The 27,320-nt window shown below is 39.8% G+C and overlaps 1 protein-coding gene across 1 annotated transcript in view; it reads left to right on the top strand.

The window, feature by feature from the left end:
* The window catches only part of SLC17A7 (solute carrier family 17 member 7), a 60,632-nt gene that overhangs the window by 28,602 nt on the left and 4,710 nt on the right, over nucleotides 1-27,320 (top strand). The window contains exons 2-10 of the mRNA XM_087946796.1: nucleotides 7,704-7,956; nucleotides 8,651-8,769; nucleotides 14,671-14,785; nucleotides 17,245-17,332; nucleotides 18,107-18,193; nucleotides 19,664-19,806; nucleotides 20,837-20,986; nucleotides 22,597-22,729; nucleotides 24,643-24,753. Coding sequence (XP_087802922.1) covers nucleotides 7,704-7,956; nucleotides 8,651-8,769; nucleotides 14,671-14,785; nucleotides 17,245-17,332; nucleotides 18,107-18,193; nucleotides 19,664-19,806; nucleotides 20,837-20,986; nucleotides 22,597-22,729; nucleotides 24,643-24,753 — 1,199 coding nt within the window. The remainder of the gene's footprint in view (nucleotides 1-7,703; nucleotides 7,957-8,650; nucleotides 8,770-14,670; nucleotides 14,786-17,244; nucleotides 17,333-18,106; nucleotides 18,194-19,663; nucleotides 19,807-20,836; nucleotides 20,987-22,596; nucleotides 22,730-24,642; nucleotides 24,754-27,320) is intronic.

The raw sequence follows: 27,320 nt of genomic DNA, 5'->3' as shown, positions 1-27,320 counted from the left end.
CTCAATCTGCCTGCCTGCTTTGCCTGATTTTGAGTAAAAGTTTCTCTTTTATAAAAAAATTAATATTTACATAAATATTTACAATATTTACAGACAAGCCACGCCCAGCCAGTCATGTGACTACCAAGCCACACCCACAAATTAGGCCATACCCACAGAACCGCTGTTAAGAAATTTAAATCCCACCCCTGCCCATTTTCATATGCATCCATAATAACCGAGGTAATATCAATTCATAACTTGAGGCATTTATTTAAGTGCTTTCATTCATAATTAAACCACCAACTTCACTTCTTTGCCTTTATTAATCAGTTCCATTCTACAAGGTCAGAACACTTTGATTTAGCTCTGTTAAATCCTCCTGTTTTCTTTTTTCTTTCAGACACACAATGTTGCTTTTCTCCATTCTTGCCTTTTATTAATTCATGCCCTTTACTATTTATTCCTCTTATTTTACAAGCTACAGCTTTCTATATGCTGAAGTCACTAGATGTTGACCACAGATATTGACTTTCGCACCCGTTGTGCCTTTGATGAATAGAGGTTTTCAAATACAGGTAGTCCTTGACTTGAGCCCAAAATTTCTTTTACTAAGCAAGACAGTTGTTAAGTGAATTTTGCCCCATTTTATGACCTTTCTTGCCCAGTTGTTAAGTGAATTGCTGCAGTTGTTAAATTAATAACATGGTTGTTAAGTGAACCTGACTTCCTCATTGACTTTGCTTGCAATAAGTTTGCAAAAGGTGATCACATGACCTTGGGAAACAGCCATGGTCATAAATACATGCCCCTCCCAACTGGCCCAATTTTGTTCACATACCTATAGGGATGCTGCAATGGTTGAGTGAAAAATGGTAATCAGTTACTTTTTTCAGTGTCATAGTAGTTTCAAATGGTCACTAAATAAATGGTTGTAAGTCCAAGGATACCTGCAATATTTTTTAATAAGAGAAGATGTAGACCAAGTTACCAGCGTTAGTCACATCCATATCATATTTAGCATTCTGTGTTAATGCCAAGGAAAGTACTGGTCCATTTGGCTCTTTGTAAAGAGTCCTATTACTCCAAGCATGCTCACATTATTCTAGGTAATCAGTTACTATAATCTACAGTCCACTTTGAAACCAAATAATATTGTCCACATCACATTAAGAGGGATATGTGCTGTATTGACCTACACAAATGACATCCTGAAGAATGAATGAATGAATGAATCCTTTATTGGCAAAGTGTGATTAGACACACAAGGAATTTGTTTTGGTGCATATACTCTCAGTGTACATAAAAAGAAAAGAACAGCTATTGTGTCAATTTTCTTTAAAAAGGAGAATGGGAAGGCTGTAATTATTGGGGAAGGGAATAGATTTTGAGGAATGAGAAAGATGCAATCTCAAAAGTGCACAGAATTTTTAAAAAGATAACTATAATGTAACAATTTACAGGCAGCCCTCCAATTGTCAGCATTCATTTAGTATTCAAAATTATTCAAAATTACAACAGCATTGTAAAAAAAGAGACTTACAACCAGCGCTCAGATTTATGACTGGCACAGCATCCACAGTTACGCAATCAAAATTTGGATGCTTGACAACCGATATATATTTATGATGGTTGCGGCTTCGTGTGGTGGGGTCATGTGATCGCCATTTGTGATCTAATCAGTTAGCTTCTGACAGGGAAAGTCAATAGGGGAAGCCAGATTCATTTAACAACCACATGATTCAATTAATAATTGCAGTGATTTGCTTAATAACAATGGCAAAAAAGTCATAACATCAGGTATACGACAATAACTGCCTTAGCAATGGAAATTCTGGTTTCAATTGTGTTTGAAAGTTGAGAACTGAAGTTGATTGGGCATACTAAGTTAAGTTTTTAGACATAGGAACACAGGAAATACTTACATCCAAGCCCTCTCTAGATCTACTAGAAGCAAATTAGTATTTTGGAGAACATTCACTATCATACCATCTTATAGCATTGTCTTCAACTTCAAAACCACAGACTAATATCCCATCTTTCCAGTGTGAAATGTTTGTGATGAACAAACATTCGAGTTGAAATTCTTTGCGGGTCTTTTGATTGTTAGATATAAAGACATAAAGATGCCCATAAAGTTATATGGTCAAACAGGGATGCGTTTTCCCCAGCCTGGTGCAACATCAAAGTTATTTTGGCTGAAGGTGTATGAACTCTTATTCTGAAGGACAATCCACCCAAATTAATAAGATTTACTTTTGAGGAAACCACCCTGAAAATTACGTTTTGCCAGCCTGTGCTGGATCTTTTGCCTGATTATTGAAATACTCAGCCTCTGTGATTGTTTCTGTTCTCCCCTGTGGTTAGTATCTAGTACCTAGAATGGATGTTATAAGGCGGAAGAGAAGCAAGATCCTGGAGTCTGAGAAGCTTATGGTACTATTCAAGGTCACAGCAAAGCTGCTGGCAGAGGACAGCATAGCCAGGGATATTTAAAACCATTCCTCCTAAGCTGCCAGCCGGCTCCACCACCAAGAGCTGACGTCAGCACAAGGGATCATATCCAGAGTTGTGCAAAATCCAGAGATAGGCAGTATGCTCCCTTGCAAAGGACAGGGAATAGAGCCCAGCCGGCAGAAGAAAATCTTCCTCGGGACAGAATTACTCGCTTGGAGGAAAATATCGGAATATTGAAATATGGCTAGATTAAAAGTTCATTTGGGCACAGTGCCAGAGATCAGCATCGTAAGGTTCTGCCAGAGTCCACCACAACCAACCTGGATCATTCCTGGTCGCAGTGTCCCATTCCTGTCCATAAATGCAGACATGACAAGGTTGGGGAGACAAGGCCCTCTCTCCACTTGAATTTTGATCGCATGACCTGGTGGGGCGGGACTTATGATAGACCTAAGTGTGAGGACTGCTTATAAGCCATTTTTTTCAGTGCCATCATATCTTTGAATGGTTGTTAAATGTTCATAAGCTGAGGATTACCTATACTGTACACAGCCCTTGGTTGGCATCAGTATAAGGGAGAAAATAATATGTTCCTGTTTTTCCCCAATTACAGTACATCTAATCATGGTACATATTTTTTTCTTCTCCCTCATGCCTTTGCCTTTCTCTCACTTCTGTTTCATGACTGAGACAGCCTTAAGTTTTTGTTAGCTGTGTCAGCATGAAAGTAGTATTTTCCTCATTATTCCAGCAAGAGATAGACTTTTTGAACAGGGCTCCTTCCTAAGAATTTTAATGGAAATTTTGCCTTTGTTACAATTTGCTCAAGGTTAGGTCCTTTCTACCTAAGACAAATTGATTAAAGGGGACAGTAACAGTGACAATTTGCTGGCAACTTGTCCTGGGAGGGAGAGTGGGGATAGCAACCATTCACAAAAAATGAAAATCTTCAGATATTATAGGAAAATAATCAGAGATGGTATTCAGCAGGTTCTGACCAGTTCTGGAGAACCGGTAGCAGAAATTTTGAGTAGTTCAGAGAACCAGTAGTGGAAATTTTGAGTAGTTGGGAATACCACCTCTGACTGGCCCCGCCTCCATCTATTCCCTGCCTCTCATTGAGTCCCAGCTGATCGGCTGGGTCTTCTTTCGTTGCCCTGCACAGGTGAACGTAGCTGGACAGCAGGTTAGTGGGATGGGAAGGGAATGGAGATTTTATAGTATCCTTCCCCTGCCATGCCCACCAAGCCACTCCCACCAAGCCATGCCATGCCCACCAAACCACGCCCACAGAACCAATAGTAAAAAAATTTGAATCCCACCACTGAAAATAATGACAGTAATCTTATGTAACATATCAATTCTTTAACAGGCCCTCTAAAATTCCCCCGCCCAAGTTCATAGTATATAGATAAACATTAAAACAGGAATATAAAATTTATTATTATAAAATCTAGCATATCTCTATAATATTAATCAATATATAATAAATATTAATATAAACTCATGTATCAACAAAATCAATAAGTGTTGAATAAAATAATATCCAGTATTTTGTATCCATGTCAAATAACCTTTTTGACTACAGACAGAAATTAAACATACCAAAGCCCACCCATATTCTTCAAAATTCCTTACAAAAAGGTCCCTATTGCTTTTGTATTGTTTGTTTTCAAAATATCATAAAAAAATTTTTGAAACCCCATAGCAAAATATTCAAGTAGTAATTTTTTTCGATCTAAGGGGTCACTTGTTTAGGTAAGCCTCTCTAATTTTTAGCAAAGTAGAGGGGTAGCATTTTAATATACTGACATGGGTTATGTTTTGTGTGTTTGACTTTCGTTAAAAGCTATGGGAGATAAATTCATAAAATGGGTGGTTCTGTTATCTGTGGAAGAAAACTACAGCGCCACTGGTATTTCTCCCAGTGAAGTCAATTCAGCCAATCCGTGAATAGATTCTTTTCTGGGAGGTGGAGTAGAAGAGTGATGTCAGATCTTAGAAACAAGAAGCATCTCCATTGGCCATCACAGCTTGGAATTCTGGGATTTGCAGTCCAACCTCTATAAAAGTCCCCATTTTTTTATATAGCTAGTCCTCGATTTACAACAGTTCATTTAGTGACCAAAGTTACAACAGTATTGAAAAACGTGACTTCTGGCTGTTTTTACACTTACGACTGTTGCAGCATCCCAGTGATTATGTGATCAAATTTCAGATTTTTGGCAATTGACTCATATTTATGACAGTTGCAGTATCCTAGGGTCATGTGATCCCCTTTTGCGACCTTCTGATAAGCAAAGTCAATGTGGAAGCCAGATTCACTTAACAACCATGTTATTCATTTAACAACTGTTGTGATTCACTTAACAAGTGTGGCAAGAAAAGTCGTAAAATGGAGCAAAATTCACTTAACAACTGCTTCACAAACCAAAAAACACATAAAACCAATAAAACTTTTACTTAAAAAAACAACAACTGCTTCACTTAGCAACATAAATGTTGGGCTCAATTGTGGTTGTTAAGTCAAGGGATACTTGTATTGATGGCAAGTATACTTATACCTGCTGCTTGAACCTGGAAATTTCCGCTAAAAATGCACTCTGATAGGGAAAAGGTTCAGAGTTAAAAATCTCGGAAGACAAAGTGGAGTGTTTTATAAATCCACAAATCCTATGTCCAATTTCTTTTTCCCTACTATTAGACACACCAGAACTAGTTTCACCGGTTTAATAAGTAATTCAGTATGTAATGAAAGGAACAGAGTATGGTAGAAATAGAGGCCAGAAGTAAAAACGGAGGTGGAATTTTACTAAACTTACCAAATTAGCACTTCCTGAGTGAGACAAAAATACAGTTGTTCTTTGATATTCACACTTCTCTGAATTCTGCAAGGGTGTTCTTGCTTTTTAAAGACATACAGAATGTGCCTATTAGGGAAACGATGCATATATTTGCAAACATGGCATTAAAATGCATTTGTATTCAATCAAATAGTATATGATAATACCAAAAAAAAATTGTAGGAGGTGTGCAAAAATACAATGAGAGAAATGCACATGGAAATGTGTATGATTTGGGGGGGGGGGGCAGCCCAAAGGAAAAGGATAAAAATACTGGCAGAAATGGGATGCAATGAATTTAAGGTTGAGAAAATGAACATGGGCCATCCTGTCCATCTGGTGTCCTAAGCACTTGGGAAGTTTCAAAAGGATGCAGAAAATTTCCTTCGTGCAAGGACATTACCAAGAGCTCCTCCCTCATTGCAACAGTCCTGCAAGGCAGAGAAGGGCAAAAGATGTACGGAAGATTGAAGATTTAGAAGAAGGGCAGGGAGAATTTTAGGATGAGGGAAGAGATGGTCAAGCAAAGCAGGATTGGGAAGAAGGACCATGTTCCTTGGTTGCTAAGCAAGGGAAAGAATTCTTGGGCCTGGAGCCGAGACAGAGCTCACAGCCCATCTGCATCGGCTCTGCTCAGAACAGCTTCTGCGTGGGTTGCACCCGCCTCTCCACCAGGCTGACAAGACGGTATGGAAGAGCAGGAAGAGGCTGGTGACGGACAACGACTTGGGAGGGCTCCAAGCTTCTTTACAATCCTTGGCAGGGGAGAACTTTTGCAATTCCTTCTCACAGCCGCCTAGTTACAGGTCACTCTGCTTTCAGTGAAGCAGAGTCCATTAACTCTTTAGTACATATTGGGAAGGTAGACAAAACTCCCCTTTCCATTCATTAGACCAGGGTGGGCCTGTAAGCAGGCCAGTTGGTAGTACCCCTAGCACTGCCAAAAATTGATAACAGAATGCAACAGAGTTGAAAAGGACTTTGGAGGTCTTCTAGTCCAACCCCTGCTCAGTCAGGAAACCTTATACCATTTTAGACAAATCTCTGTCTAATGTCTTCTTAAAAACCTCCTATGTTGGAGCACCCACAGCTTCTGGAGGCAAGTTGTTCCACTAATCAATTGTTCTAACTCTCAGGAAATTTCTCCTTAGCATTAGGTTGCTTCACTCCTTGATTAGTTCCTTGATGAGAGGCTTTCTTGTCAATTTGAGATAAGACATGTATAAAAGCTGTCTTGTCAAACCAAAAATAGATTTTGGGTTGTTGTTATTTTTTTAAAATAATATCAAATTTTCCCTAGCAAAGAAAATTAACTACCTGCCCATGTGTATCCCATTCCCATAGTTATGGGACAATCCAACCCACCTGGCATCATTGGCCTGCCTCCCGTGGTATGACTTTCTCCAATGCTAAGTGCATCTGCCAGTCACCAAGCAGTGCTCTTCCCTGCATTATTGATTTTGCTTTTATTGATTTTATGCCTAGTATTCTCCAAGACAAATCTCTTATTTTGCATATATAAAAGCAATTCAGTTTTTCTCTATTTTTTGCTCACCAACTCACAAGAGTCAGTGAATTCTGATGAGCAAATTGAATCCCTGCCTTCCCTCGTATTTGCAAGGGAAGAAGGTCAAAATGTAATTACTTACTCAGTAGAAAAACAAAAGCTTTATTGAGGGAGGTTTCCAGAGAGAGAGAGAGAGAGAGAGAGAGAGAGAGAGAGAGAGAGAGAGAGAGAGAGAGAGAGAGAGAGAGAGAGAGAACAAGATACAAGAAGATGGCCACAACTGTATCATGGAAGCCCTGAGTCTTTTTATGTGTGTTGCAATGCACAGTGTGTTAAAAAAAAAAAAAAAAAGACAGGACTTTGATGGTGCGTTTCCATCCAGCTCTAAGCCTTAGAATCAGTTAATGATTTTTTAAAAACACAAAAAGACTAAGTACAAAAATACGATACTCCTTTGCTGACATCTAACAGTCATAACAGGATCTCTGCAGGCCAAAGATGGAGGGCTTAATGAAGAATGCCTGGGCAACCTTGTTATGCGTTAAATCTTCTGCTACGACACCTGTATTTTTAACTCTGTCTTCATCCCTGTCAAGAAATTCTTCTTTACAGCTGAATCTGAAGTTCTGTCACACTCAAAAGCTGTCTAGATTTTTCATTGCACCTAATACAGGTAGTCCTCGACTTAGGAGTCAGGACCACAATTTCTGTTGCTAGGGCAAGGTGGTTGCTAAGTGAGTCACTCCTGATTTTACAACAGTTTCTGCCCCAAAGGCAGTCACCATATTTCATGCCTGAGGGAAGACTCAAAGTCCTGATCTCCTGGTTTTCACTCTATCACCACTACATCAAAGTCCTAATTTTAACACATACACCCGTTTTTTTGTTCCCACCTTGCCTGCTGTCTCCACCCCCAGAATTCTAGAAAGAAAGCAGCCCGGCGGGGAGATCATCGAACTGACAGAAGAGGGGCGGCCTGTTGAAGTGACTGAGAAGGCCCAGCCCATCATAGACTGTACCTGCTTTGGCCTCCCTCGCCGTTACATCATTGCCATCCTCTGCGGTCTGGGTTTCTGCATCAGCTTTGGCATCCGATGCAACCTGGGTGTGGCCATTGTCAGCATGGTTAATAATAACACTGTCTATGAAGGGGATAAAGTCACTGTGAAGGTGAGGCTGTTCATTCTCTGTTAATGGAAAGTAACTGCGTTTTGTTTCAGGATTGTTGCTTTGTTGTTGTTGTTTTGAGGGGGTCATTCATATCTTCATAATCTTGCACCCCCTTAAAATTCTGAAAGATGCATCAGGTCAACAGATGAAGCAGTAGCATTTGAGAAATTTCACATGCTCAGAAGTCTGGATTTATAAAATACAAGTCAACACTCATATGGAGAACAAGAGGTTGAGAATTCTACATAGATGCTTAATTTCTAAAAAGAAACATCAGGAAGAGAGAACAGGCCTGACAAACACTTAAGTGTTTCCCCTAATCCTGGGTATTCTGGGATCAGGTATTGAAGGAATGCACTCTTCATTCTCACATTCTAAAAAACACCCTCTTCAGCCTCCATTCAAGTTAACGTGTGCTGTCAGCTGGGCACATACTACCGTATAAATAAGTTTAGCTTCTGGACGTAATGGTCCACACACAATTTCATTTACCTGAAATAATTTTCTGCAAGTCTTCCCCCCCCCAAAATGCAGAATGACCTAACATAACATAATAACAGAGCAATAAACTGGCTCAGTTGCATTTCTCCAAATTGCTCCAAGTCCTATCTAAGGAGGCCCTATAAATGGCTCTAATCAGGAATTGCCTGCTCATGTGTCCCCTGTCATTTGTTTCTTCTCCTTTCCTGCTTAGAAAGCTGAGTTCAACTGGGATCCAGAGACAGTAGGCATGATCCACGGGTCCTTCTTCTGGGGTTACATCGTCACCCAGATCCCAGGGGGGTTCATATCACAGAAATTTGCAGCTAACAGGTAAAGGGGAAAAGTGAAATATATGTTTATGTGTAGATCAGCTAGGGAATCTAGGACCATCAAGATGTTAGTGTCTTGATCTTCTGGTGTCCATCACCACTGGCCATCCTAGCTGGGATAATGAAAGTTAAGGGACAGCAACTCTTGAAAATTTTATTAAATCAGATCTCAACTGTCTGAGACTATAGTTGAACAGTTATGACTCCAGTTGTATGTTCTCTTGTAAAATTTGGCTCAAATTTGAATCATACAGGTAGGCCTCACCTTATGACCACAATTAGGACAAGAATTTCAGTTGTTATGCTAGGTCATCGTTAAGTGACTCATACCTGGTTTTACAAATTATTTTGCCACAGATGTTGAGCAAATCATGTGGTCATTAAATAAATCCAGCTTTCCCTGCTGTCTGTTGAAAGCCAGCTATGAAGTTGCAAATGGTGATCAGATAATGTCAGAGTTTCTGGCGATCCAGCCAGCACACAAACAAATAATTCAGCAGGATTCATTATAGAGTAAAAACTTTATATACAATAATATAAAACATGATGCATGTATACAATATCCATGCAGCTCTTGCAATGTGGTAGAGAGAAGTAGCAAGTACAAGAACAATCACTAGAACTCTCAAGCAAAGACAAAATGAACTCTTTTGTACACAGAACAGTTAAGCTAAGCCATGTCCAGGCTCCAAGTTGTCTTAGTCACCAAATATTCCCCATTGGCTGACTTGTTGCCATGCCTATTCCAGTTCATGAATCCTTATACACTGACACTCCTTCCTTTATGACTGGAATAGACATAAAAACAAATAACTTAATATTCTTCCCATGGTACACTCCACCCAATGGCTTTGTCATTACATCTGCCAGATTGTCTTCTAAAGAACAGTGAAGAAAGCACATCAATTTACATTTGATAGCTTCTCTTACATTACAATATTTAAGGTCCACATGCTTGCTTCTAGTTTTCACTCTGCCACCTGTTGCCATTTTAATGCAAGGAGCATTATCTTCAAACACTGTTACAGCTTCATTTACATTTAAATCCTGTAACAGCTATACATACCAAGTTACCTCTGAAAAAGGTTTAGATACAGCAATACATTCTGCCTCTGCAGTAGAAATGGCTACAGTTGTTTGTTTTCTGGACTTCAAACCAATTAAAGCCCCTCCAAATCATACCACAATCCCAGAATTGGACTTTTTGGTTTTTACATCATTGGCATAATCACCGTCAACATAATATTTCAACTTTAATTCTTCAGACACCTGTATTTAAAGACCCAAATTTACCTGTATTTAAAGACCCTTCAAATACCTGAGAATTCTTTTTATACACATCCAATGCAATTGCATTGGTGCAGCAGTAAAGTGACTTAAGATGCTTACTGCACAAGCTATGTCTAGTCTGGACCACTTTGACAGATATAACAGGCTCCCTATTGTTGATTAATATATCTCTTGATCACAGGCTTCACTTTTGTCCTCACCCAAATTGTTATGAAAACCTGTGCTCATAGGTGTTGGAGAAGAATTACAATCCTTCATGTTATATCTCTCCAACAGCTGTTCATTTTTTCCCCTTTGACTGAGAATATAACCACCTTTCTCAGTTTTTGTATCTCTACACCAAGATAATTTTGTATTTCATCCAAATTCTTCAATTCAAATTTCTTCTCTAACTGATTAGCAAATACTTGTACCTGTGACACATCTTTTGCAATGAAATAAAGATCATCCACAAATGCTAATAATTGACAATCCCCACCTTGTAACTTTCCAGTATATATGCAACCATCAGCCTTGCAACTTTTGAACCTAAGACCCTTCAATGCCATATCTAAACAGATATTCCAATTCCTGGCTGACTGCTTCAGCCCATAAATGGCCTTGTTCAATTTACACACAGTGTTAGGATTTTTACTTTCATACCCTGGTGCTCGAACCATATAAATTTCTTCCTCTAATTCTCATTCACCAAACCGGTTGTTACACCGATTGAATTTGATGATTTACATATTGTATAGTCCAAGTATGCCTTACACCCTTTCAAGTTTAATCCTTCTCCAAACTGTGGCATCTTTTGCAAAACGCTGAAGCTGACATGGCCAAGCTTTCTGTACAAGAGATGAATGCATGAATGATGTTGTGCCACATTTCCAAATGTTTGGGCACATTGAACCTTTTGTCCCTGCAACACATAAAGATTATCCTGTTTTATGCCCTGTGTATATACACTCCCATTTCTTTTTATGAGAAATCTCCCATTTACAAATGTGGTCTCAAACCCTTGTTTGTCTAAACTGGAGACACTCAGTAAATTATGCTCCATTTCAGGCACACATAATCTTCTATATATATAAAAGTGAAATAGCACTCACGCATCATCACAAAATCTCCAGAACTGTAAAGTTTACAAACTTGAAATTTGGCATGTATGTTCCTCTTGGTGCTCACTAAGAAAGGATTTTTCAAAATGACCATCAGAGCATTAGTATTTCGTATATTAACATGCTCTGATGCTAAGTAGTTCTACTCCATCTCCCCACCTGAAAACAAACCTGTTCCAAATGCAAAACACAAGCAGAAGAGAGGAATTTCAGTTTCAGTTTCAGTTTCACAGCAGCAACCAGCTTTAGTACAGAACAATTGAGCTAAGCCATGCCCAGGCTCCTTGCTCACTCCTTGCTCACACAGCAAATAATGTTTCAGTTTCCAAATAGCCCTCAACTTTCTCACACACTGACAGGATGCTAGTCAAATGAGTATCGATGGATACTGGTAGGCAGAGCAAGAATTTTTTCCTCCTTATTTTCCTCCCCCAAAACCAAGGCCGATCAGATAGTTTAGTAGCGAAGCATGGGTATCCAGCTAGTATGTTACTAAACTTTCCCTCCAGACATGGAATCAGTACACTGCCTTTTCCTATGACTTTAGCCTTTTGGCCATTTGCCAAGGCTACTGCATCTCCTCCAGCTGGATCCATTCTGAAAAACAAATTAACAATTGTTTGACTAGCCCCACTGTCTATTAACCATTTGTCTCTACTATTACAATAGCTAACTTTTGCAACACAGCTTGTCTATCTGTTGTTTTTCTTCCTTGTAAACAGTCTTTCTTTAAATGAGTCTTATCAGTACAGATGAAACCCCACCATTGTTCCTCTTCATTCTTCTTAGAAATTCTTTGCTGGGCTATAATCCAATCTCTTCTGTTACTCTGGCCTCTGCAGGCATGCTGTCTGTTCCTTTGGGATGTAATCCAATCTCTTCTGTTGCTCTTCTCTCTCTGGTCCTTGGGCCCCCACCTCAGGAATTTCTTCTCATGGCTTCTTCTAAAATGGTGTTTGTTTTCTTCAGAAATCAAACAGGTTTTAAAGACTTCCATATATAATTCCTGTTCTGGTTTGCATTCAAAAAAGGCTGAAATAATGTCCCATGTTTCATCAAAACTATTTAACACCAACAGCACTTTCTGAGATTCAGGAGTCTGCATTCCACACTGTTCTAACTCAATAAACAGAGTCTGCATGTGCAGCAAATGCTTCTTCACACTCTTTTGTGGTAGCAGTCAGGCTCTGTACAATTGTTTCGATAATTGCACAATATTGCATGCTGATGCACTCACATGCACATGTCTCAATTTCAGCCAAACCTCCTTTGCAATTTTTAAATCAGCTACATTCAATAATTGTTCATCTTCCAAACTTAAAATGATGTAGGCCAGTGCCTTGTCATGCTGCCTTTGATTTACAATGGCTAATGGTGCCTGGAATGGATTAATAACAATATCCCAAAGCTCCTTAGCTTTCAGAAAGCATCCTATTTTTACAGCCCAAATAATATTTCTCCTGTTGCAATCAAGGTAGACAGCTCTCACCTTATGACCACAATTGGGACAAGAATTTCAATTGTTATGCTAGGCCATCATTAAGTGACTCATACCTGGTTTTACAAATTATTTTGCCACAGCTGTTGAGCAAATCATGTGGTCATTAAATAAATCCAGCTTTCCCCGCTGATTGTTGGAAGCCAGCTGTGAAGTTGCAAATGGTGATTAGATGATGTCAGAGTTTGTAGCGATCCAGCCAGCACACAAGCAAATAATTCAGCAGGATTCATTATAGAGAAAAAACTTTATATACAATAATATAAAACATGATGCATGTATACAATACCCATGCAGCTCTTACAATGGGTAGAGAGAAGAAGAAGTAGCAAGTACAAGAACAAGCACTAGAACTCTCAAGCAAAGACAAAATGAACTCTTTTATACACAGAACAGTTAAGCTAAGCCATGCCCTGGCTCCAAGCTCTGTCAGTCACCAAATAGTCACCATTGGCTGACTTATTGCTATGCCTATTTCAGTTCATGAATCCTTATACACTGACATATGAGTTCAGTATACTGCAACTATCATCAACCCATTGTTAAAGTTCCGACTGATGAAGCCAAATAATTCAGCACCCACAGGTCCATTTTCAGCAAAACACTGGTTTATTGAGTACATAATTCAGCACGAATGAAACTTAAAAACAGCTATGACTATTTCATGCTTTTTCATATAATTAAAAGTTAGTCATCCTCTGCTCCCCCCATGTCACAGATCACATTGTCCAGTTAGGTGCTCTGGCGTCTCCTTGGCAATGGAGTTCAGTTTCTGGTCAGCGCCCATTGAGATGAACTTGGTTCCCAGGATATAACAAATTGTTTTAGCTGGTGTGCATTCCAAGCCTCCTCACCCCAGCTCTGTGGAAACTTCAGAAATGGAATCATGGCTGCGACAGACCTGATCTGTTTCAGAGTTGACACACATGCCTGTTGCCCACTGTCTAAATTTAGATCGCATGACTGTAGAGATATTGTGATGATCTTAAGTGTAAGGACAAGACATAAGGCATATTTTTTTAGGACTTTGTAACTCTGCATGGTTGCTAAACAAAAGATTGCAAGTTGAGGGTTACTTGTACAGTATACAGCGGTCTTAATCCAACAAGAGTCAGTTGGATTAAGTCTGCAATGGAACTTGAGTTAACAGTTTTTAATGAGAGCAGAAGATGAGTCTTTAGTAACCAGGCAAGAAAAAAAAAGTTTATGTTATGTAGTTTCACATTGCCAGACTAAACCATCTCCAAGCTGTTCAAGCATCTTCTACCATCACCTATCCACCATCAAAGCAATGCAAAACTCATTGATATTATTTCAGTCCCACAACAGTTGGATGACTCCAGAAGATGCCTAAAGCCATTAGTGAGGATCCTGCCTCAAAAGACGCTGTCACTTCAAGTCTTCAGGGGTCAATTTTGACCCCAAACAAAATGGCAATATCCCCTTAATCCAAAATAATGAAATACTGAGTGGTGCTTAAAGAAGACAATTGTTCCTCTGCACTTCATGAGATGGTATTGGGGTAGGGGTAGTCAGTAGTCATGAAATTTGTACACAGAAATATTATTCCCTCCAAATCTACATCTCAGAGGAATGTCTGATTCTTACGAAGCCAATTGAATCAAAATGAAGAGAGACCAACAGACACTATTTTACAGAAGTATACAGAAAGATAGAAAGAAGACCAAAACAGTTCATAACAGTGTTTTTCTTGGCAATTTTAAGATGTGTGAATGTCAACTCACAGAATTCCTCAGCCAGCATCCTTCCTGAAGAATTCTGGGAGTTGAAATCCACACATCTTAACGTTGCCAAGTTTGAAAAATATTGGTCTACAAGCTCTGCGTGTGTGGAATGGAATATTCTGGAGCAAGGGTATGGCTGATTGCTTGGAAGAGTGAAAAGGAACACTCTAAACTAGAACACTTTCTTACGAGAACAATGCAATAGAAATTCTGTGTTCAAAGCGCTCTTTGCTGCTACTGATGCTAATACCCTCTACTCTTGCTTGCAGAGTTTTTGGCTTTGCCATTGTGGCAACCTCTACTTTGAACATGCTCATTCCCTCAGCTGCTCGGGTCCATTTTGGCTGTGTAATCTTTGTGAGGATCCTACAAGGGCTTGTTGAGGTAAGGCTGGTCACTTCACATGTTTGTTTTTGTAGCCACAAAGTTAACACAGGAATGGATAGGAATTGCAGAAGATGGTTTCCCCCAATATCCCTAAATGTTCCTCTTCCATCTCCCACCAGAGTTGGATTAGAAGATGATCCTTTGTACTTTCTTTTCACTCAATAATTCTATGATTTTGTGAGCTTCTTCCACTTTACACTATATAAAGCCTGGCTGACTCTCCAGGGTATTGCAAGAATCCAATAAAAAACAAACATTGGTTATGAACACTTTTATTGCTAGCATTAATAACCATTGAGAGCTATTCAAATGGCTAAAAGTATCATACAGCTGTAAGAAGAACGACTAAACAGGTGTACAGGTGTAAGAAGAACATCAAACCACGCCATGCTATTGCCCTCAATGGGATGAATCCTGTTTGGTCTACAAAGAACTTGCACACAGAGCTGCTCAGCTGTCCGGGCAGCTCAGCAGGTCGTAAATTGCACTCATGCGCAACGCAGAGCAACAGAACCGGTAGTTATACCGGTCGGATCCCATCCCTGAAGATAAAGATAACCAAGTGGCAACAACCTGGAGAAGGTTGATTTCTATCTCAGTGTAGGGTTAGCCCAATCATCAGATTGTCTAGGAGAGATAGCAGGAAGGAAAGAGTAAGGTTGGAAGACACAGCTCTAAATACTAAATGGCCTGTTGGAAGCCCCTGGATTGGATGGCTGCTTGCAGGTGTACTTTAGATTCTGTTCTCATAGCTAATATATTCTCAACTCATATTAGAGTTGAAATGAGTTTCACTTCAGATAGATCCATACACAGAATGGGAGAAAGATCCCATTGTTCTTCATTTTAGCAAGCAGACTTGGGCTTGCCCTATTCAGTCTATTTTATTTAATTTTATTTATTTTATTATTTTTATTTTTTACTTTATTTTTTATTTTATTATTTTATTTTACTTTATTTTTTATCATTTTATTTTACCTTATTTATTTTATTATTATTTTTTATTTTGTATTTATCTATTTATTTTTATTATTTTATTTTATTTTACTTTGTTTTATTTTATTTTATTACTTATTTTATTTATTTTTCTATAGTTGTCCAATCAGATACAACTCAGGGTAACTTTAAGAGAAATAAAAAATAAGACATATCACACATGAGGCAACCTCTCACCATCCCACCACCAGAATAATTAACCCCACAAGGCTCCTGAGGAAAAAGCCAAGACTTTAGAGCCTTTCAAAAGGCAGGCAGGTGATCCAAAAAAAATCCCAGACTTGGGGGGAGTAACCTTGAGCCTCCTAATAATCTTAAGGCACCTCAGAAGGATACAATTATTGATGCTATCATAGGCCACTCAGGGATCAGGGAGGCCCAGAATGGATCCAACCCCCATTCCAGTCCTTTCTTAGATTATCATGGAAGCTCAGTGGCAATCTAGTATTGTTCTGACCCAGGCTTCATCAAACGTACTGAAACACAAGCTTGTTTGAAAAGCAAAACCTATTTTAATGCAACGCTGGGAATTACTTTCATTTTCCAGCAAGAACTAATTATACAGTTTCCCAAGACAAGCCCACGCTTGTCAGTGCTGTGGTATGCTGCCAAAAACAGAAGTCTTCAAAATAATTATAACAGAGCCCACCCAAAGTATCAGAAAAAAGCGTCCAGAGTACAGAGCTTCAAGAAGGACTCAGAATATATTGAATTGCTTTGCTTCCTGCAAAGCTTTCGTCATCAAGGTCTGACTTTTATCCCTTATGGGAGGGGTAATTACCTCCCAGCCTTACTGCTCTCGCCTTCTAGCAGCTCTGCGCACACGCGCACTGGGAACAGGCTCCCCTGGGCCCTCTGCTTCGCTTTTGCCAGACTCACTCCCATATGGTCCTGGCCCCATCCCTGCATCGGACGAAGGACCCTCGTCCAAGTCCTCTCCAGACTCCCTGATTGGTTCCCTTTAGTCCTCACTGTCCGATACCTCTGCCGTCTGCACCAGCTGCCGGCAAACCACAACAAGTATGTTGCCTTGATCCAGAAGCATATTGATATATCAACTACCTCCAGAGCCTTCTGCAACTTTCCCCCAAAGGAATTGGAGAAACAAATCAGAAATTATCCAATACTGTACAGTGCAGCAATGTCTTATGGGGAAGTAGCCACCTCCTCTCTCAAGGATGAATTTACCACTGCTTGGACCTACCAACTCATTATTTCCTGGGGAGACATTGCCCAACTAAAGGTCATGGATCAAATGCACAGGTGATCACACTGACAGCTTTGAAGATCCCACCTACTTTCTCAGGGCCCACAGGTTTAATTCTTCTATGAAATTTCGTCTGTCTCCATGTTCCTGTCACTATCTTACAGAAGAGTCTGAATAGCAAAGAGTTAAGAAACTAATGAAACTAAATTTCTGGTCTTCCTCTTTATGGTAATTCTCTGCTCTCCACCTCCAGGGAGTCACCTACCCAGCATGCCACGGTATCTGGAGCAAATGGGCACCCCCTTTGGAACGTAGCCGCCTGGCCACAACAGCTTTCTGTGGTAAGATAACCTTGTTTCTTGAAGCTGATATTTGTTGATTTCTGGAAAGTGAATCTTTGATCTATCTCTAGACCAATATTTTTCAAACTTAACAACTTTAAGATATCTATGGACTTCAGCTCCCAGAATTCCTCAGCCAGCATCTTATCCACACATCTTATACTTGCCAGATTTGAAAAACACTGATTTAGACTTTGTGCAAAACTCTGGATCAAAACACTTCACTGGAGTTTTTCCCTCTTATCCCCCCACTGGTTTATGAACTCACTAAAAATGGCTATTAAGTTGCTCTCACAATTTTTCTTTATTGTTGGTGAGGTATTGTTTTTTCATAATAATCTAGTAACAGAATTAAAATAGTGGTTACTCAAAGCATTCAATGCAGTATTATGATATCTATAAGTATTCATATTGATAGACAACACATTTCTCTAATCCTTACTTGGAAACAATATGGTCTCCTGCGAGCTGTAAATACTATTAGTAATTTTATTGTGTAGCTTCTACCCTGCTTGTTTCCTTTTCAGTTCAATTAGCATTGCTGGTAAATAATTAAGGAATTACACCTTAATTTCACCATTATTTACTAGCTCCTATTCCTCTTGTGGGTGGGTTTTTTAATCATCTCCTTTTCTCTCATGTGTAAACATTATAACCATAACTAAGAATGACATTTCAGATCAAAGAGCAATTGCGCTATCAGGTTTACAGGTTGATGGGAGTGAGGAATCCTGGTTTACATATTTAGCTAATATTTCCTACATAACTTTCCAGGTTCTTATGCAGGAGCGGTAGTGGCCATGCCTCTTGCTGGGATTCTAGTTCAATATTCAGGATGGAGCTCTGTATTCTACGTCTATGGTAAGTGAACTGGCATGAAAGTGATGGCTGCCATATTGAGCCTTTCCTTACTGAGACTTAATCATAGCCTTAACGTGCTTTAGCACACATTTTATTCTCCATGTCCCCGTGCCATTGCCTTCATCTCATTCCCAGCTTAACGAGAGTCATCCCCAGCTTTATAGATATTAAAATACAGGCAGTCCTCGATTTACAACTGGTCACTTAGCATCATTTCAACGTTATGACTTACTCCAAAAAAGGAACTTACAACCTGGATTTGAAGTTCTGATGGCCAGCCCCCATTCTCTCCCTACCCCCATGTTGATATGATCATATTTTGGGCAATCAGCAACCAGCCTGGATTTATGCCATTTGCAGAGTCCCTGAGTCATGTGACCATGATTTAAATTTTTTGCCAGAAAATGGCTTTAATTTCCACTTTCTGGCAAAAAAATGTCCTATAGTAAACAATGGGTTGTCTTAGCTTGTTCACTATAGGACATTGTTGTGCTAAAGGTAAAAGTTCCCCTTGCACATACGTGCTGGTTGTTTCTGGCTGTAGGGGGTGGTGCTCATCTCCATTACAAAGCCGAAGAGCCAGCACTGTCCAATGATGTCTCCGTGGTCATGTGGCCGGCATGACTAAACGCCAAAGGCATACGGAATGCTGTTACCTTTCCCACCAAAGTGGTCCCTATTTTTCTACTTGCATTTTTACATGCTTTCGAACTGCTAGGTTGGCAGAAGCTGGGACAAGTAACGGGAACTCACTCCGTTACGTGGCGCTAGGGATTCGAACTGCCGAACTGCTGACCTTTCTGATCAACAAGCTCAGCATCTTAGCCACTGAGCCAATGCATCCCTACATTGTTAAAGACATTGTTAAGCACTTGCTTAACAACTGCCACCAAAGAGGTCGTAAAATTGGGCATGGTCACATAATTTCACATAGTTTCTTCCCCAAACCCCAAAACCTTAGACTGTCTACTATTGACCTCACCCCTTTCCTAAGAGGTCTGTAGGGGGCGTGCATAAGTGCACCAACGTGCCTACTGTCCCTGTCCTATTGTTTCTTTTATTTTTCTTATATGTACCCATTTCATGTATTCGTAACTATGTATATACTTATACCTATTATCTTGTAAGCGATTGACAAATCAAAATAAAAAAATAAATTATAATAAATAAATAATAACTGGCTTAACAACTGAGCCTAATTATGGTCACTATCTGTTGTAAATATTCCCACTTATTCCACCACCATCTGCAGAAAGCCTCCAGGTCTACTACATTTTGTCACCCATCACCTTGGCAAGAAGCCAGATGACTGGAATGATGGGAAACCTAAGCAGTTGAAGCTAGATAAGGATCAGCAACCGGAGCCACAGATTTCCTGACTTAAAAGGGGTGGCGATCATGTTCATCCAAGAGGGGGGAAAAGGATGACACATAGATCTCACCAGTTATTCTGCCCTTCTGTCTTTGCAGGGTGCTTTGGTATTTTATGGTATTTATTCTGGTTGATGGTTTCCTATGAGAGTCCTGCACAGCACCCCACCATCACTGAGGAAGAGAAGAAGTATATAGAGGAAAGCATCGGAGAGAGCGCCAGCCTTATGAATCCCCTTATGGTCAGTCTTTGTATATATTTGTAAGTTAGCCAGCTCCTCTGTGATGCTTCAAAAGGGTCACAACAATTTTACCTTCATTTATTAAATTACTTATTTAGTAGTGTCCTACATAAGGGATGGGATTCTACCGGTTCGGACCGGTTCTATAGAACTGGTTATTACAATTCTGCGCAGTTTGGGCAACCAGCAAATCGCGCCCCTGGCGGCCCCGCCCCTCTCCATCTGCCCCTCCCTTCCCCTCTCCACCCAGTCAGTCCTTATCGTGCATGCACCACATCACTGACTGCATTCTCCCTTGCTCAGTCACTCCAATAAGTATTTCTTTCTTTTTTCCTCCCAACAATCAGCTGTTCTGATGATCAGCTGTGTCGGGATCCCCCTCGCTGTGTTATTGCTTTGCCCAGGAACAGGGGCGGGATCCAACCGGTGTAACTACCTGTTCGGTGATTTTATGTTTTGCCTGACGCACGCTGTGCGCGCATTTATAACATTGTCAGCTTGCTGCCTGGACAGCTGAGCGCAGGTGCGCAACATTTGAAAAAGCACTTTTTTTCCTGCTTTTTCAACTGCAGCTGTGTCACGCAAAACAGCTGAGGTTGAAAAAGCAGGAGATAAAGGTCAGGGAACAGCCTGGGTGGGTGGGTGGGCCAAAACAGCAGCAGACATAGAATCGGTTCTATGTCTGCTGCTCTTCAGAGCTACCAGTTTTACAGAGGTGGACAGAACCGGTAGAATCCCACCCCTGCCCAGGAAGCTTCCCTGAGGCCCAGGAGGCAAAAAACAGAGTGCGGGGAGGGGGCTGCTGCAAAAAGGAAGCCACGCCCACCCAGTCACATGGCCACTCCCCACCTAGCCATGGCCACAGAACTGGTAGTAAAAATATTTGCATCCCACCCCTGGTCCTATAGCCCTGGGCTTTCCATCCTGGGTAGACGTGTCTGTTGAAATTCCATCCGGAATGTATAAAAATTATAAAACAGCACATCTGGAAGGTATCTGATAACAAGAGATCTTTGCTCTGTCTCTGCAGAAATTCAAAACTCCATGGCGTAAGTTCTTTACATCCATGCCGGTTTATGCCATAATTGTAGCCAATTTTTGCCGAAGCTGGACATTTTATTTACTTTTAATCAGCCAGCCAGCCTATTTTGAAGAAGTCTTTGGCTTTGAAATCAGTAAGGTAAGAAAAGGGTTTTTTTCTTGTTTGTATATATGTGTGTGCACATGGATATACAAATAACGTTATCGAGGTCATTAACCAACAAAAAATGCACTTGGGCAAATTGAGTATATTCTGCAAGAGAGATGCTTATCCTCATTGGCCCTAGAAATTGGGAGCCTATCTAAATTTTAGATTGGCCAATTGTAGCAAAAATTGGCTACAATTTAGACAAAACAAGATTTGGGAAAGTGCTAACTTATTATTATTTCCTAAAACATTTTTTTAAAAGTGGGATTGGAAGTTTTTTTAAAAAAATTAATTGCCTAATATCATAAATCTATTTTTTGAAAAAGAATGGAGATAAGATACTATCTCCTTTGAGTCCCCTCTTCTTCTAAGGTAGGGGTGTCAAACTCAAGACCTGCGGGCCAGATCCAGCCCGCAGGGTGCTTTAGAAACAGCAAAGGACCGGCCCGTGGTGCCCCTGGTAGCAAAAACAAGGCACGGGCCCCCCGCGAGCAGCCCCCTGTGGCCCATTTTCACCTGCAACAGCCTCCTGCAGCCCTCCACCACTGAAAACGGATATCGCAGGTATGAGGCTCCCCCGAGCTCAGTTTTCGCTGGTGGAGGGCTATCAAAACAAACTAAAAGGAAAAATGTTTCTCCTTTTGCATTTCAGCATGCAGGAAGGGACAGGAAAGGAGAAAGGGAAAAAAGAAAGACAAAGAAAAGGAAGGGAAGAGATAAAGGAAGGAAAAATAAGGAAAGGGGGGAAGAAAGAAGAAAGGAAAATGAAGAGGGAAGGAAAAAGAAGAAAAGGAAGGAAGGAAGATTATAATGAGAGTGGGGGAGGGTCTCAGGGAAGTCCTGCTTTAGACTCGGCCACCACAGGTGCCCCCGGCACGAGTCCCATGTCACCCCCACCATGGCCGTGCCCCCCAGCCCTCCAAGGTCAAACACAAGCCTAATGCGGCCCTCAATGAAATAGAGTTTGACACCTGTGTTCTAAGGCAAGAGTCCCCACAACCGGGCCTGGCATATTTGGAACCAGACCATGTGGGCTGGTGCAGCTCCTCTTGTGGGAGTGGCCCAGTTTCCCCTCTGCCCCCACCCCCCCACCCAAGCCGGGTGGCAACGCTGATGCTCCGATGCTCCAAAAGTGGAATGGTGAGAGGAGAGGCTGAGTGGGATGAGTGTGCCCTGCTCAGATTCGCTGACTGACCGAGGCTGGCTGCCCAGGACACCCGATCTGCTTTTGGAGAGTCTGGCAGCCTTGGTGAGTCCGAAGGAGCACAAGACCGCGCCCCCAAAGTCTTCTCTTCTCTGTGCGCCAAAAGTTTTTGCAAATGGATGAAGGCCTTCGGGGAAACGATCTTGCACTCTTTGCAAAAGCTTTTGGTGCACAGAAGCCTGAAGGAGCGCAAAACCTGGGCCCAAAGGCTTCTCTTCTCTCTTGCATGCGTGGCGCTGTGTGTGCACACATGGCCTGGTTCTCCTCTCCTCCCCCTCCAGTGAGGTTGGCAAGCCACAAAGGTTGGGGAAGGCTGCTGTTAAGGGATACTTGGGATTGCTCAGCACCTTCTGGGTCTCTGGGATGCTGATGGTTTCTCTTCACTTTTCACACACAGGTGGGGATGCTTTCTGCTTTGCCCCACTTGGTTATGACCATCATTGTACCCATTGGAGGCCAAATTGCCGACTTCTTGCGCTCCCGAAGACTTATGTCTACCACAAACGTCCGCAAGATGATGAACTGTGGGGGTGAGTGAGAGAGGCGTCATCATCACAGCACAAGCTGTGGGGACAAGAGTTAGGACAGCTCTAGAGAGGGTTTTTTTTAAAAAAAAAAAAGAAAAGAAAAATGAGATAGATAGATACCCAGAATGAAAAGATGAGTACTCCAATGAACAAAAGGCACTTGAATTCTTTAAGGCAGGGGTCTTCAAACGTGGCAACTTTAAGACTTCAGAATTCCCCAGGTCCACAAGTCTTAAAGTTATTGTCAGTCTGTGCTCCATTCAAAATCCAAGAAAGAAATACTTAGACTCCATAGATTAGAGGAAAGATATCTTTTACTGAAATTCGAAGTGGAAGCTACAGGTAGAGTTCTGAATCTAAGGAATTAGGCGCACAGATCACATATACAAAGGGATGGAATTGTTCCCACCCCCCAAAGTTCAAAAGATTCTTCCAATTAAAAGTTCTGAATATGATCATGTGGGCATCTTCAGGTGGTGATGAGGCCTCTGTCCGTTGACCTTGACATATTTTGATAAAGATTCGCAGTTGCGCAAAGGAAAGAAGGCTAAGCAAGGAAATAGAAACTTAAGAGCAGGAATTTATACTCCTCCCCCCACTCCTCATTTATACAACACAAGAATGTAACACCTCCAGCTCTCTTCCCAGACGCAACCCCTCCCCCCGTTACTCATGGCAGCCGAAAGATGCAAAGCAGTAGAAAAGATCTTGAAGGCTGACAGTTATCAAGTTTGGAGAACCCTGCTTTAAAAGAAAGAATGCTATAGCAATAGCAATAACACTTACTGTAGACTTATATATCGCTTCATAGTGCTTTAAAACTCTAAGCAGTTTACAGGGGTCAGCATATTACCCCCAACAAACTGGGTCTTCATTTTACCTATCTCGAAAGGATGGAAGGCTGAGTCAACCTTGAGCCGCTGAGAATCGAACTTCTGGCAGTCAGCAGAGACAGGTTGCAATATTGCCTTCTAACCACTGTACCACCACAGCTCTTAGAAATCACCTTGTATTTCTTAAAATAGGAACAGGCAGCCTACCACAATCAAAATAATGTTATATACCTGACCCCATCATCCCTTGCTGATATTAATCTGGTCAACATTTATAAGTTTTAATTCAACATTTGAAGAGCCACAAGTCCTCTAAATCTAAAAGCTTTGCAGACAATTCAACTAAATCCGTTTTCATCTTTAATGATGAAGAAAGACATGGTTTCCACTCATAGAATAAAAACTCTGTTAAATTTTTTGCGTGTGATTTTAACAAAGTTCAGGCTGAGTTTACAATAACCTGAGCCTAACCAGATAGAAGGGTTGTACATCTTGTCTGCTCTTTCTTGAGAGGAATTTACTCCACAACTTTCCAGAAACTTTCAAACTTCTTTCATGTGTGAAAGAATAGCTTTCATTTTTTTAAAAAAAAAAAGCATCTCAAGACTTGGTACATCCTTTAGATATGTTGGAATACGACTCTTCAAATCCTCAGCCAAAATACTTATGGCCCTGCTGATGAAAATACTTTGGAATTATAGTCTACCTCATCTGAAGAGCACTGTCACAGGGAAGCTTCAGGAAACCTCTTTTAGGAAGGGTCTGAAATGATCTCAGAACCTCAAAATGACTGGCAGAGTGCAGAGCTCATAATTGGGTTTATTGGTTATGTGCCATCAGATCAACACCAGCTCTTAGTGACCAACATAGATTTTCTCCATGATTATCTGTCCCTCACCTGTCTCACCTGGTCTTACACCAATGGTGATTATTGGTTTTAAACTGGGGTCTTTTGACTGGGTTCTTATATTGCATACTAAGCCAAACCATGATTTGTTTAGTTTTAGTTTCAAACAATGTTTGAATGCAGCTAATATTTTTTTGTAATGCATAGTTACATGTGTGGTTTTCATTTCTCATCAGGGTTCGGCATGGAAGCCACGTTGCTCTTAGTAGTTGGTTATTCCCACAGCAAAGGGATGGCAATTTCTTTTCTCGTCCTAGCTGTGGGTTTCAGTGGCTTTGCTATTTCAGGTAAGCTTTTGAACAGCTGGGCTGATTTTTAGGCATGGTTATGTTCTGCAGTAAATCTCCTCTCCATTCCCAAGTTTACCTGGATAGAAGGAGTCCAATAAGAGTGGGCCAAAAGTTTTGCCCAAACTTCTTAAACCTGATTTGGGAGGATTTCAGGGATGGAGAAGATGCGTAAAGCACTACAGGTAGTCTTGGGCCTACAACCATTTGTTTAGCAACTGTTCAGTTACAACAGCACTGAAAAAAGTAACTTATGACCAGTCCTCACAACCATCGCAATATCACCACAGTCACATGGTCGAATTCAGGCACTCATGTGACTGCCATGTGCAATTTTTCCCAGACAGCTTTTGACAAGCAAAGAATGGAGAAAGCTGGATTTACTTAACAACTGTGTGATTCATTTAACAATTGCAGAGTTCACTCCCTCTTCTTTGTGGCAACCCCTCAAGTACTGGAATACTGCTATCATGTCACCCCTAGTCCTTTTCTTTAGACTGGCCATACTCAATCCCTGCAACTGTTCTCCATGTTTTTATCTCTAGGCCTTTAATTATCTTAGTTGCATATCATAAATTTCTTTTTTTTTAAATACATTTTTTATTTTTTATTTCCACAAACACAGTATTGTGTGAACAGTGTGGTTCCAGGGTGCTTTACATTATAAAACAAATATGACAATAATTTCGTATTGATACTATTAACTTTTTTATATAATTTGGTATTAATACAAATTATCAATCTTAATCATCCAATATTCCCATGTGTTATTTTTGTGCCAATCTCTATATTCTTAACATAACTTCTTTTATTGTAAATATTATATTAATGGTCATATTTGCTGTTTTTAACAAATCATATAATTCTAATAACCATTATAAATTCATATTATTATTTTTATTTTCCATTATTTATCCCCTTTTTGTTTCTTGGTTGTGCCACTATCATGTTTAAAACAAAATCCCTTTCTAGTCTTGTTATAATACAAACAAAATAATATTCATCCTGTTTACATTTAGCAAATTATACAATTCTAGTAATATAATCATTTTTATCTAATACCATATTTCACTATATTATTTTTATCTCTATCAGATTCCACATGTCATTTTTTTTCCTATAATATGATATTAATTTTCATGTTTATTACAATTAGCATTTATGTATCTTTGATAATAATCCTATAATAAAATATTAATTTCATGTTTATTACAATTACAATATTAATTTTCATGTTTATTACGGTTAACAATTATCTATCTTTAATAATAATCCTATACTCAGATATTAATTTCATGTTTTTTTACAATTAAAGATTATATGTCTTGAATAATAATACACACATTCATGTGGAATTCTTATCTTATCTTTCCCATTTTCAACCATCATATCTTACTCTTATTAAAGCATTAATTGATCCTTAGCTTGTCTCCCATTTTCTATCATTATATTCCATTTCTCTTTTTCCAGTTATCTAATTTTACCCCTATCCTCTCAAAATAACCTCTCTGTAATTTCATCCCCTCTTGCTTTTCCCTTAAAATATTCTCCCCTTGATTTATTGCATCAATCATTATCATTTTAAGTTTTATTTCCTTTTTATCCTTTCTTTTTATTTGTTGTTCCATCTATTCTATTTTTTCTGGTTATTCTTCCAGTTAGCTCCTCCTCTTCTGAGATCTCGTTTTCTTTCTGCTACTTGCGGCTCCATTTCCAGCTCTTCTGCCACGCTCTGTATTTTGTTCAAAATATCCTCAAATCTTCTATTCATAGTGTATTTTATAGTCTGTAAGTCCAACATAATTTCTTTACATATTTCGCTCATCTTTGTTTTTGCTTATTCTATTACTTCTGTCCAATTGTCCAGTAATCTTTTATTCAAACCAGTATCGCTTTTCAAACAATAAATCCAGTGTCCAGAAGTCTTCATGTCCCAAAGTTAATCATTCTATCTTTTAAATAATCCAAGGGTGATATCTTCATCGATTTCTCCACCATTAAATTTACATTATGACTTTCTGGGGTCTTACAATTCCTTTAATTCTTTCTTTCAATTATTCTTAAGTCAGGCCTTTTCAAAATTTTAGGGATCTACAGTATTTTCTTTTGACAGCAGGTGGCGCTATTAGGTCAGTTTCCACTTTCCACCTTTTCCCCCTCTTTAGTCTTTTTTTCAAATTTGCCAATATTTCAAAAAGTTAGATATATATTCCTTTTTGTAAATAGATCGTAGCATTTTAAATAATGCCTATCCACAGCCAAATCCTGTCCAATCACAAAATTCAATTCTCTATTTATTATTGAAAATATTTGCATTATTTTTCTTTTATTTTAGTTTCCTTCTGTCTTTCAGTTTTTAAGATTAAGTTTTTAGTATTTTACAGATTCTTCTCCAGTATTAGGTTGCTCCTAGTTCACAAATCGTTATGAGTCCTCTTTTCTGGTATCTTTATCGAGGTTACGGTTAGCAATTCAAAAATATTCTCACCCAGATCGCACACCGTTCACAGTCCTGCATAGTCTTAGGTATTCAGACTGTCTCCATCTTCGTGGCAGCCATTTTGGTT

The sequence above is a fragment of the Notechis scutatus genome, chromosome Z (assembly GCF_049901735.1).
Source record: "Notechis scutatus isolate UNSWTSFEM ecotype Mainland chromosome Z, rNotScu1.2, whole genome shotgun sequence".
In the NCBI taxonomy this organism is placed as follows: domain Eukaryota; kingdom Metazoa; phylum Chordata; class Lepidosauria; order Squamata; family Elapidae; genus Notechis; species Notechis scutatus.
Note: the sequence above shows the minus strand (reverse complement) of the source record. Positions and strands in the feature narration are given on the sequence as shown.